This window comes from Pelmatolapia mariae, linkage group LG2, assembly GCF_036321145.2.
Source record: "Pelmatolapia mariae isolate MD_Pm_ZW linkage group LG2, Pm_UMD_F_2, whole genome shotgun sequence".
NCBI lineage: Eukaryota > Metazoa > Chordata > Actinopteri > Cichliformes > Cichlidae > Pelmatolapia > Pelmatolapia mariae.
In genome coordinates, this window is record NC_086228.1 from 3483964 (window position 1) to 3496406 (window position 12443).

At 38.6% G+C, this 12443-nt stretch overlaps 1 protein-coding gene across 1 annotated transcript; it reads left to right on the forward strand.

The window, feature by feature from the left end:
- Positions 1-810: 810 nt before the first annotated feature.
- On the forward strand, positions 811-2101 carry foxi3b (forkhead box I3b). Its single transcript, XM_063484113.1, has 2 exons — positions 811-1411; positions 1524-2101. The coding sequence occupies exons 1-2, from the start codon at positions 811-813 to the stop codon at positions 2099-2101; spliced, it is 1179 nt and encodes a 392-aa protein (XP_063340183.1).
- The last annotated feature ends 10342 nt before the right edge of the window (positions 2102-12443 follow it).

Consider the following 12443-nt stretch of genomic DNA (forward strand, 5'->3'; position numbering starts at 1 on the left):
CTTTTAATATCCTACACAGTAATGCACTATTTTAACACATGAATTGAATAAACCTATTGTAACAAAACCTGCTATCATGCGAATAGAGTGTAGGTGACTGTATTCTTTATATTATCATAAATGGACATTTGGATTCAGCAATGGAAGCCTATATTATTTCAAGGAGGTAATCTAGTCCCCCTAGAGTTACATAAACTGAATCTGCTTACAATCCATTTTCCTCATTACTGCTGGAGGCAAGTATTAAGTGAGTACGTTTCCTGTGTGTTGTCTAACAATATATATTGATGTAATATATTGTTTTGTTCATGAACAATATACTGTTTCCTTAAGGCTATTTCTTAAGGATTTTTGAATTAGATCATTTACTCAAGTAGTCTACTTTTATATGTTTAACATGAATTGTTTGTAAAGATTAAAAAAAAAATCATAAACCAGGGTGTGAACAAAATTGTCTGTCATAGGTTAAACTTAATAGTATCCTTGTAATATCCAAAAAACATGACAAATGGTGGACAAACACCATGAGTGGAAAATTATTTTTCCACTCAAGTAGTCAACTAGCTGACAACAGGAAAAAAATGAGCTCACCTGAAAAAACAGCCAATCAAAATAGAGGGGGGCGTTTCCAGAGGAAAAGATAAAAGTGTGCCAGGTGACATCTTGACATACAAGCAAGGACAAAGACAAGAGTAAAGAGCAAGAGCAGGACTTTTGGAGTGGAGAGAAAGAGTCTGAGAAGTCTTGAGAAGAAAACCCATCAAAGGCAAAGAATTAAGAAGAGACAGAGAAGTGAGAAGAAACTTGACAATGTCTTCATTTGAGCCCCAGAGTCAGTCTCCTCCTCGATGTGGCCCGCAGTTTCCGAGCCTCGGCCAGGAGCCCCCTGAACTCAGCATGTACGGCGACTGTTACTACCCTCCTCCTTCACTGCCAAGTCCTCAGCGCACTACTCCTACCACCTATGAGATAAGTGACTACACCAGCTCCGCCTCAAACCCTTACCTATGGTTTAACAGCTCTGGGATCAACACATCCCCGTACTTGGCTACCACCGGCCCGCCTGGTAATCCCGGCCCTCCGTTTGTTCCTCAGCACTATGGCATGCAGAGGCCTTACCTGGGTCCACCTGGTGCTGGCGGTCCAGGAGGGGAACTGAGCTGGTTCTCCCTCCCTTCACAAGAAGACTTGATGAAGCTGGTTCGCCCCCCTTACTCCTACTCTGCTCTCATCGCCATGGCTATCCATGGAGCACCAGACAAGAGACTGACACTGAGTCAAATTTATCAGTACGTCGCTGATAATTTCCCTTTCTACAACAAGAGCAAAGCGGGCTGGCAGAACTCTATCAGACACAACCTGTCCCTTAATGACTGCTTCAAAAAAGTGCCAAGAGATGAGGATGACCCAGGTATGTAATTTTTGCATTTTGCATAGTTATGGTTGTGCTTTGAATTACTTTAATGGAATCTATTTACATGTCTTCCATTCTAAAAGTCTTATTTTTTTCCCTGATAATTTAGGTAAGGGGAACTACTGGACACTTGACCCAAACTGTGAAAAGATGTTCGACAATGGAAACTTCCGCCGCAAAAGAAAGAGAAAGTCTGATTCTCTGTCTAGTGGAGATGGCAGTTCAGGGCCTCCAGAATCAGGTGACAGCGAGAGGGCCAGCCCTAAACACTCCAACAACCCCAGCCTAAACATGTCGCCCGCAACGGATAGGATTCCCTCACCTTCACTGTCAGGTCCCGGGCCGTGCCTGAGCAGCTTCTTGTCTGAAATGTCTGGAGTCTCCACTGGGGGAACAAATGAGGTGGGAGGTAGTGGGTTGAGCAGGCCGCTGCAGATGAACGTTCCTTTAGATGGGCCACATAGGCCCACGCAGCCAGGAAGCTTTAGTACCTACTCGGCCAACTCCAGTGGTTCAGAGTGGGTACCACAAGTTCCAGCTCCACCCGCACTCTCCTCTTCACCCAGCCACTCCTCGCTAGGTTACACTAGCCCCATTCTCAATCAGTACAATGGCTCCAACAGTCATTTTTATCCTACACTGAGTTCTACAGGTGTCATCTATCATCGTGAGGGCACAGAGGTTTAATAAGACGTTGATGGGGGAGAAGGTGTTTGAAGAGACTCTTGATGAGAAATCCGTCTGGTTATTTTTTTTCTAAGAGAGGGTCCGTTGTAGAAAATACACAAACACAAAGTGTGTTTGCGCTGACTGAGACAGTTGAGATCACCAAAGCGTGCGAAAGCTGCGTAAAAAGTCTTTAATTCCCACAGGAACAGCTTAGTCAGCTGCAGCGGACTACAGTTGTCACTCCCTGAAACCGCAGCCAGACTCACTATCAGATCTTCAGTCAGCTTTTATTCTAACTAAAGCTTGTTTCTATCTGATCTGAGTCATTATTAGCAGATCCTAGATCTGAAGTGCTGACATCAGGCTATTCCACTGCTATCTATGATTCTCCGATGGTATCGCCATTACAATGCTTAGCATATTTAGAGTAGGTAAATTATTCTGTTGTCTACAAAGCATGTGTAGTTATTGCTGTAAAGTAAAAAACAAGTAAAAATGAGAATGTATGCCATGGTTTTTTTTATAGTGCTAAAACAAAAGCATCTCATTGACCTACAGTCTTAACGGTAATTGCAGTTTGTAAATATGTTTATGTGTTGTGTAATTTTATACATGTGCGTTGTTGGTTTGTCGGTACAACTTTTATTGTGTAAAATGGATTTGCAATGTATGGTGTGTACTATATTTGTTGCATTTTGATATGAATAAAAGGTTTGAGTTACAGCTGCATTTTCCTTATCATTTATTTATTTTATTTTATTTTTTAAGATGAATAAATTACACTTTCCCGGTCAATAAACTACCCATAGGCAATCACAAACACTGACCAAAAAAAGACAGAAAAATAAAATGATAAGCACTTCGTGACAAACAAAAAAATAGTCCTGTCTGAAAAGCGATGACCAGTACTGTGGAACCTGCATGTCGGTGTAACCTGATCTTTGTGTGATGGATAGTTAACTGATTCTCCTAAACGGTGAAAATCCACATTCCCATGCTGTCCCTCTTCCCTACTCTAAACACTAAAATCATTCTCTATCACACCATCTGTGCACTCATACTGCTGACTGGATGCAAGCAGCTTCATTAGGGGAAAGGGGACCAACTGTAAAACAGCAGTAAAGATGCTGATGCATGAATTACCAACTAAATGAAACACAGCGGCTCAATCCAGTTTACATCATGTTCATTTGTAATTACCCAATGAATTTTAATACTGTCAAAACTGTATACCAAATGAGAACAGTCCTAACAATAAACGAGAACGAATTAAATCAAAGTGCCAAAAATAAATAAGCTTTTTATTTGTACATCAATAAATAAAACAAAAATGTGTAAATATTTAAGTGTTGTATACATTTTGGAGAAAAAATATAACATCTCATAAAGAAATAGTTCTTATTACAAAACTTGTGTAAACTGAATGTGCAACTTTAATGTAACTTTGTAAAGTCAGATCTATCCAAGAAATTGGATTTATATATCTTGACAAAGTAGTTCTTACCAGCACAGCCATATAACAAGATAACTTACATTTTGTATTTAAGCACTTGGAATTTATTAAAGTATACATGTATACTAGATTCATGAAAATTTGAAAAATCCATCTACCAATAATAATAAAAAAAACATTAAAAGAAATGCCTATCGTCTTGGTTGTTTTAATTTGTTCTTTTGTTGATTTTTGGTATTTAAAAAGATCTAAACTCTTTGATCAATGTCACCCTCGGGCCTTTATTTACCCTGAAATAAAGGCAGCATGACACTCATTTACACTAAACACAAAAACAAGAAGAACAAGAAGGGGAAAAAAAGAAGATGGAAAAGACACACTTTCAGAAACAGATCAGGTGGAATTTAACATCTTGGCACAAATGACAAAGTGTACGAGGTCAACCTGTCAAAATTTGCATAACTGATTTTAAAGAGGTTGCGTTCAGATGGGCCATAAAGTCTTGTTTTATTACTTGTGTCAGACTTGCTAGGATATCTGATTTAACTGTTTGAAAAATAGCCACCCTTATGCCAAACCTAAACTCTTCAACTCGTTCAGGGAATTAGTCTTCTCGGAGACAATATGATTTCCAAGTATATGAAGATTCAGAAAAAGACAAAGAGACGGAAGTCAGAGATAAAGGTAAGAGGAGGAACGTATAGTCAGTATTGCTGCATATGCGTTCCAACATGTCGCACTTCTATCTCTAAATCCTTTGGCACATTGAAAGGTTCATGCAGCCAATTAGTATTCCCCCCCCCCCCCCCCCCCCCCCCACTCCACTCCATATCGTGTGCAGACTTTGTACTGGCAGGTAAAAGTCCTTTTTGCCTAGTCGATTAAGCCTGAGTACTTTTGCCAACAGAAACATTATAGGACTTTTGTCTCGGAGACTCCAAAGGAGACTGTCATTTTAGGCAGACAGTTCAAAATCGATGCAAATTCTTAACTGTTTATCACATCAAGGCTGGAAATCGTGTAATGTGGAATTCCAGGTGGAGCCTTTCAAATAATAAACGGTAAAACCTGAGGGATTTCACTTACAGACTTCTCTGAAACCAAAGTCAATTTTCTTTTATTGAAACTCATAACACAATATGTTTCAGTATCTTGGAACTTCCCCTGCCTGTTAGTCTGTTTATTGATTTAGACTGAACATTGTCTTTATGTGGATAGATCACACACTCGTCTTACGTGATATAACATCCAATTATGCTTTATTTCCCTCCTGGCATTTCTTCTCACCTGTCTTTATCTGTTGCTGAGTCCAAAACTGCACGTCTACCAAAATAAAAACTTTTAAGAGGTGCTTGAATCTCTGTCTTTACCTTATAAAAATGATAGTGAAAAATTAAGCCAATAAGCACTTGTATTGACAACTAATCTGCATCTATTGTGAGGCACAGTAGCTTTTCTGTCTCAGGGATACCCAGTAGAGCATCCATCAATCATACAGAGCTGTGAACCTTCTTTGCCTTAGGCAGTGGAAATATTGCTCAATAGAGTGATGCGATTAAAATCTATAAATCCTCATCTCCACCTGCCGCCTGGCTCGTGGCTGTCTTCCACACACCTGTCAAACTAACGGAACGCATGGCCCGTGTGTAGTGTTTATATTATAAACTGAGACAGAGAACGATTATACCAGAGCTGATGTGCATGAGAGATCTTTCCTGTCTGAACTCTCCTGATTATAAATGTGTGAGGGGTGGGAAAAAAAAAATCACACCTCACTGTATAGAGAATAAGGTCTGGCAGGAATGAGTTCATGTTTATTCCTCTAAAGTGAGCAGATGCACCACTTCACCTTGAATAACTGCTACCTGAACAGAAAGCTAACTGCTGTGGTACCAAAGCAACCCAAAACACACACAAGGACACACCACACGCGCCTTCTGTATTTACTAAAACATTCATGTCCTGTCAAAGCTGTTTAGTAAACGGTAGAACATCAAGCCTGGAGAAATGTCATCATACCCATGGCCACAGCACTGTATTACCAGCTTGCTGTTATGTGTAAACACCTCCACACACTCCACAGGTGATGAAAGGAGGGAAATCGGTTTACGCGAGTTTTGAAAGTCACTCTGCACTCTTTTAGTTTTCAATGCTTTTCAAAGGTCAGTTCAAAAAGCTAGCTTTGTATGAGGTCTTACATCCCAGGATCCAAGTCCATGAAGTACTCTTATATTTAAAATTCTTCACATTTTTAAATTAACCATTGACAAATGAAATGCCACTGATCTTCATGACACAAAGAACAGGAGACTTTAAGGTGTCTAAATAGTCTCAGCAGGTTGGTCCAAGAGCCATAGTCCATAGGAAAATTCCTTCAGTTATCCCTAAGAAAAGTGTAAATCTTCAGCAGCTCCTTCCCTGTACTGCATCCCTGTGTCCCAGAGTCCAGAGAATAAAGTAGTGACTGATCTGCACTTGTTAAACATGGTTTATATACACGATTTGGGGAAAAGTGAAGTTTGAAGACAAACACAGAAAGGAGTGAGACGGTGTGTATATATGAATCATTCCTATTTCCCCCTAAAATATTTTCCATGTCAACATGCAGTAAACATGGTGATATGAACAGGGCTTTGCTGAGAGGGAGGGAGATGAAGAAAGACGAGTGGGATAAAGTGTATACATACATCTCAAATCAGCTAAGCTGAATAAGTAATCTAAGAAATTGGAACTGCATCTTATGTAACTTGTGTAACCTTTTTTCCCGTATTCCCATTTTTTTGACCAATAGTATTTGTGAGCATTTTACTGTTGATCTGATGGGACTAGTTAATGATAGATATAAAATTAACAAGTATCTAAAAGTAAAATCCACACTGGTGTCTTGTTAAGCGATGGCAGTATTAGTATATTGGTCAGTAAGTCTAACCCTTTTAATCAAAAATTAAATATCAGAACTAGTGTATTGGAAGCATTATCAATAATTTTGAATCCATGTTTCCTGAGAACAGGATCTATCGACTTTCATTGTTATTGTTTTTTGACAATTATAAGCTGGATTGCTGTAAAAGTTTTAGCAGATACTCATTATGTTCTGTATACTCACCAAACTGTTAATTATTTGCATCATGCTAGTACGGGATTAGACCTCTTTTTGCCTACTTTAATTCTTTGTGACATAGATTTAACAAGGTGCTGAAATCATTCCTCACATATTATGGTCATATTTACATGGTAGCATCACATAGTTTCTGCAGATTTGTCAGCTCAACATCGACTCTGCCACAAAGGTGCTCTGCGAGATTAAAATCTGACTGTTGAGACCTTTGAGCTCATTGATGAAATGAGATAATATGAGGTTTGTGACATGGTGCATCATCCTGCTGGAAGCAGCCACCTGACGACAGGTACACCGTGGTCATAAAAGGATAGACGTGGTGGCAGTAATACTCAGCTAAGCTGTAGTGTTTAAACAGTCCTCAATTAGTACTAAGGGGCCCAAAGCATGCCAAAAAAATACACACACCTTTAGACCACCACCATTGATACAAGGCAGGATGAATCAGTGCTTTCATTTTTATGCCAAATTTTGAATCTGCTACTCAAATATCTCAGCAGAAATCAGGAGTCATAAGACCAGACAACATTTTTCCAGTCTTCTGTTGGCCAATTGTGATGATCCTGTGTGAACTGCACTGTAAGAAAAAGTCCTAATATAAAAGTATTTTACTGTGTATTTTACAGTTTTGTTCTGTTCTTCTAGAATATCATTAAATTTACATAAATAGACTGTGATTTCACATTTCAAATGTAAATTAACGTAAAATCACTGTAATGTAATAAAACATAATTTTCTTGTTTTGTAAATGTATTTGTTTGTACATATGCATATTTAGATTGTTAAAATACATTCACAAATGTATCATGATTTCACAAATATTTGTCCGTCATTTGAAAGATTGAACTGTTAAATTCAAATGTAACGCTATGGAAAAATATATGAAATGATTCTTATAAACTTTTGTAACATCAAATAATTATTACTGTTATTGCTATTTAGGGTGATCGTGGCTCAAGAGTTGGCAGTTCGCCTTGTAATCAGAAGGTTGCCGGTTCGAGCCCCGACTCGGACACTCTCGTTCGTTGTATCCTTGGGCAAGACACTTCACCTACCACCTACTGGTGATGGCCAGAGGGGCTGATGGTGCGATATGGCAGCCTCGCCTCTGTCAGTCTGTCCCAGGACATGCAATCCATTATTATTTAAACCAACTGTTAACTGTATATTTCTGTACATTTAAGTATTATTATTCATATTGCCACATTCATTGACCTTGTTTATAGGTAATTTCATTGTTTAATCACGTTAAAATGTTCCTAATTTAATGTTTAAAAGCACTTGAAAAAGGCAAAATCCCATGTAAAATTAGGGCAACAAACTGTATTGTCATTACTGAGAATAACCGTATTTTTATGAGAAAGTTATTTTCTGTTATTTGATGGTATTATTTTGACGCCCCAGCTGCCGGAATATTACTGTTTTTCTAGGATTTTTTTTTAACAGTGTGTAGCCTCAGTTTCCTGCTGTTAGCTGACAGGATTGGCCTCTGGTACGGTCTTCAGAGATGGTCTTCTGCATACTTTCTTTGTAATCACTCTTTTTTTTAGTTACTGCTTCCTTCCTATCAACTCATAGAAGTTTAATGATTCTCCTCAAACATCTAGTATCAACTAATTTAATAACTGATATTATGTACATAATAAAGTGACCAGGGAGTCAACATTGTAATGACAACAATGGATTCTATTTCTTGTATTATTATTGGTAGATCAGTGTGGATCCTTTAATATCACATCAGAAGAGAGATGAAGGTGAGCTGAAGAGTTTGTGGACAAGACACTGAACTGTGATGTCTGCAGACAATATTGTGATCTGTAGTGAAATTAGGGAGCAGGTGGAAGAGAGCCTGGAGAGGTTTCAGTATGCACTTGAGAAAAGAGGAATGAAAGTCAGGAGAAACAGGTGTGTGAATGAGAGAGAGACAGGTATAACAGTTTCACCTGAGCTTTCCTTCTGATATACTCCCATCTAACTTTATAAGGTCACATAATGTCACTTATTTTTCTGTGGTTCTAATGTAAAGAGCATCAGGTCTAATCCTAAAGCCTTCAGCATGAAGCAACCCTGTTACTAACAGCAGCTGAAGGTTACCTATAGCAGATTACATGTCAGTTCTACTGTTTGCATAACAGGAAATGTTCTGTTGGCGTTGCATGCCTAGTAACATCTGACTGGTGCATCCCTCATAGCCCGTGTGTTATGACACACTCCTCTGAATTCAGTGACAAAAACAAGGTTCTTCACCACGCCAATCTGGTTAGATAGGGGTTTTCCTGATAATATTTAAGTCCAAGCAAATATTTTTCACATTTTAAAACTAAGCAACAAGTCAAAATCTTGAGTTTGAGGTTTATGTCAGAAACAAAGATCAAGTCTCTCTCTTTTTAAAAAACTCTGGCCCCAGTTTTCCCAAGTTGTCAAAACAAAAGCTTTTTTTTAATCATTAACTGACTGTACCTGCAGGCTGACAGTTTGTTATAAGCTTGTTTGAGATCTAACAGGGTGATATTTTTCATCCCTCTTGAAGTGAAACTGTTAGGTTCTCAAGATGTGTCACTTCACTACTGTTCCATATATTATCGGTGTTTTAGCTGACAAGGAGTAAACTTCCTTTACGTTACAGCAAGCTTTAAAATCATGGTGATGAGTTTTAAGCATGCTAAGTATAACATTTTTTTCAATTACCAAATACCAAAATAAGAGTGTGGCTGCCTCAGTGACAAGAACAAGGATCTTCACCACACCCCTTTGGTTAGATATTTTAATTAATTACTATTAATTATGAATCAAAAATGAATGTCAGTTTTTTTTAAAACCCTTTTACGACAAAGCCTGTGGACATTCACTGTTACAAACTATCCGTGGTCCACTTTCACTCAGGTATGTATGTATGTTTAATTATGTACTGCTGCTTCATATCGTAGTTATAGGTGAGTTTTAAGGACTGTGTAGCAACCTGACCAGGTGTAGAAAGAGTTACCTAAATACCAAGAGACCATCTAGTGGTCATTGTAGGAACTTTTGAAGCTTACTATTCAGTGTGTGTTTCCATGTGCTGTGATGAACTTGTTTTGTTTCCTTTAATATTTATTTCTTAATGTAGGGCTGCCACATTTTAATACTGTGTTATCTGCAGCAAAGATAGAGAAGCCACTTTTTTTCACAGCAACTCTGCTTTTTTGGTACTTGGTACATTTTGTGGAGGTTGATGAAGGAATGTGATTGGCTACAGTTTCATTCTTTAGCATGAAAATGATCCCAAACACTTCAAATTCAGTAAGAAGAGATAGAAAAACAAACAATGGAACGCTATCAGTCATAGATTGGCCTCCCCAGAGCTCAAAGGTAAACTTTACAGAGAACAGAACAAAAAGCAGCTGACATCCAAACAAAAGATTTGAATGTGATTCAAGAAGTCTGGAGAACTGTTTTTTACTCCTTTCAATAAATCCCTGCACCTATCTCATTTTCCTAATAAGATATAAAGAAGTGAAGGGTGACTCAAGACTTAGCTCAGTACTGTATAGCTATAATTTATTATATGTGGAGAAGAGTCACCCATATCCCATTTTTATTGTGTTATTGATTATGTTTGTGCTTGTATTTCAAACTGACAGATGTAGAATTTGACTTTGACTGTCTGATATAGCAGTAGCCTGTGGCTGGATGGCTATTCTCAATAAGGATCACAAAAACTTTTATAATTTGCATATCATTAAAACATATACATAAGCTTCTTAATGATGAATTTCCACAGTAATAAGTAACACTAGAACATTAAAATAACAGTAGACAATTGGTGGGCTGTTCTGGGCTCTAGTGGTTTTGAGGTTAAAGATAAAAAAAAAAATTAGGTAAGAGAATGGGAGAGAGCAGAGAGCCTGGAGGATTAACAAGCGTGGGTAGAGGATGTGTCTGATAAGGTACCACTGGGAAAGAGGAAAGTGGTGAGACAGCTGAAAAGCAAAAAAGGATAGAAATTATATATAATAATATATAGACAAACACCACTGAAGTGTGACCACACAGGTAAACACCGGGGAGCACAAGCAGCTCCCAGAGCTGGAACAAATACATTTCATATCTGCACAACAGTTGTTAAAACAGAATATATTTTCCAGTCTATTCCACCAAGGACTCCAGAGCACAGTGCACTGTTAGCCAGTGCCTTGTTTAAACAACAAGTACACTGACATCCAAAAAAGTAATCAGCAAGCATATACACACAACACAAATCCATGTCCGTCCACGTATATGGTGCATATGATGCATACATCTTCTATCACACCGGTGTGGAAGTTCACAAAAAAAATTTGACAAAACAAACAAAAAAATATTAATATTTTAGGTGTCTTGAAGCATTTTCTCTCAAATTTGTACCAACACAGTCTGATTAACCTTATCAAGTCATTAAGACTAAACTACTTTATGGCTCTTATCTAAATGCAGAAAGAGTTTCATTTCTTGAATTCCAAGAAAACCAGGTGCATAACATGCAGCCAATGAGACAACAAGGCTTTCCACTTTTCCAGATTCCTGGAAATCTTATATTTCAGTTAGAGTGATGCATCACTCATATGACGTGGCAGGACAAGTGAGAAAGTATTTACTTGTATTTTTTAACCTTCACTCTTCATAGAAAGAACGCCATGTCAGCGTCTTTGTGTTTTTATAATGTCCATTACCAAGGAAATGACAGTTTCTACACATCTGAGAAACTCATGCTTGCGTAATTATTCTCGCTGCAGTAAAACTTTCATGTTTGTCCAGGCAGGATGCACGGCCATAGCCTTCTGAACCTTTGTGTTCCCATTGGGCTTTTTTTTTTTCTGGTAAATAAGCTGGTGCATACTAATTGGTGTGTCCTTATCCCCGTGGCAAAAGGAGGAACAGTATGTGCGTGTGTGTGTGTGTGTGTGTGTGTGTGTGTGTGTGTGTGTGTGTGTGTGTGTGTGTGTGTGTGTGTATGTGTGTACGGGTTCGTACTATCCTGGTGGGGACCAAAATCTGACTTTTACTATCCTGGTGGGGACTTTCTGCACCGTGGGGACCAAAATCCAGGTCCCCTCGGGGTTGAAAGCAATTTTCACACTCAAAATGCGGTTTTACTGTCAGGGTTACAATTAGGTTATGGTTAGGTTTAGGGTAAGGGTTAGGGTTAGGCATTCATTTTTAATGGTTAGGGTTAGGGTAAGGGGCTAGGGAAAGCATTATGTCAATGGGATGTCCCCACGAGGATAGCAAACCAGACATGTGTGTGTGTGTGTGTGTGTGTGTGCATCCATGAGTGAATATATGTGTGTGTGGGTGGATGAGTCTACCGCACCATGCAGATGAGTCTGATCCTACAGCTGCAGGAAATCCTTCCTTACACATCAGTGCAGCCAGCTTTGATCTTTTTAGACACCAGCCACTCCAACAAACAAGGTGGCTACCTTACTAATAATAAGGTGGATACCACATTCTTCAGCAGTTTACACTAAACTGATTTCCGCGAGAGCCTGCTACACACCTAAAATGTTTAATCAAATAGTATAAACCTCTATTTAATTTTAACAAATTGTCCAAACGTGGTATAGATGCTTTGCCCGTTTTTTTGTCTGTTTAACTGTATTTTTGAAAGTTGCAGCGTGCAGAGAGATTTCTGGGCTGAATCAGAAGTCAATGGAAATTTACATTTTGGCACTACAGTATCAGTGGGAAGGGGAAAAGGGGAATAATTTTGCAGTTCGTCTTTCACCAACATTGTGAATGCTTTTGTGTTTGCCAACATTCGTCAATAAGCA

What these genes read in the sequence shown, in the direction of transcription:
- foxi3b (XM_063484113.1), top strand. Translation starts at nt 811, where the DNA reads ATGTCTTCATTTGAGCCCCAGAGTCAGTCTCCTCCTCGATGTGGCCCG. An exon ending in AAGAGATGAGGATGACCCAG is followed by an intron (nt 1,412 to 1,523) that starts GTATGTAATTTT and finishes CTGATAATTTAG; the next exon opens with GTAAGGGGAACTACTGGACA.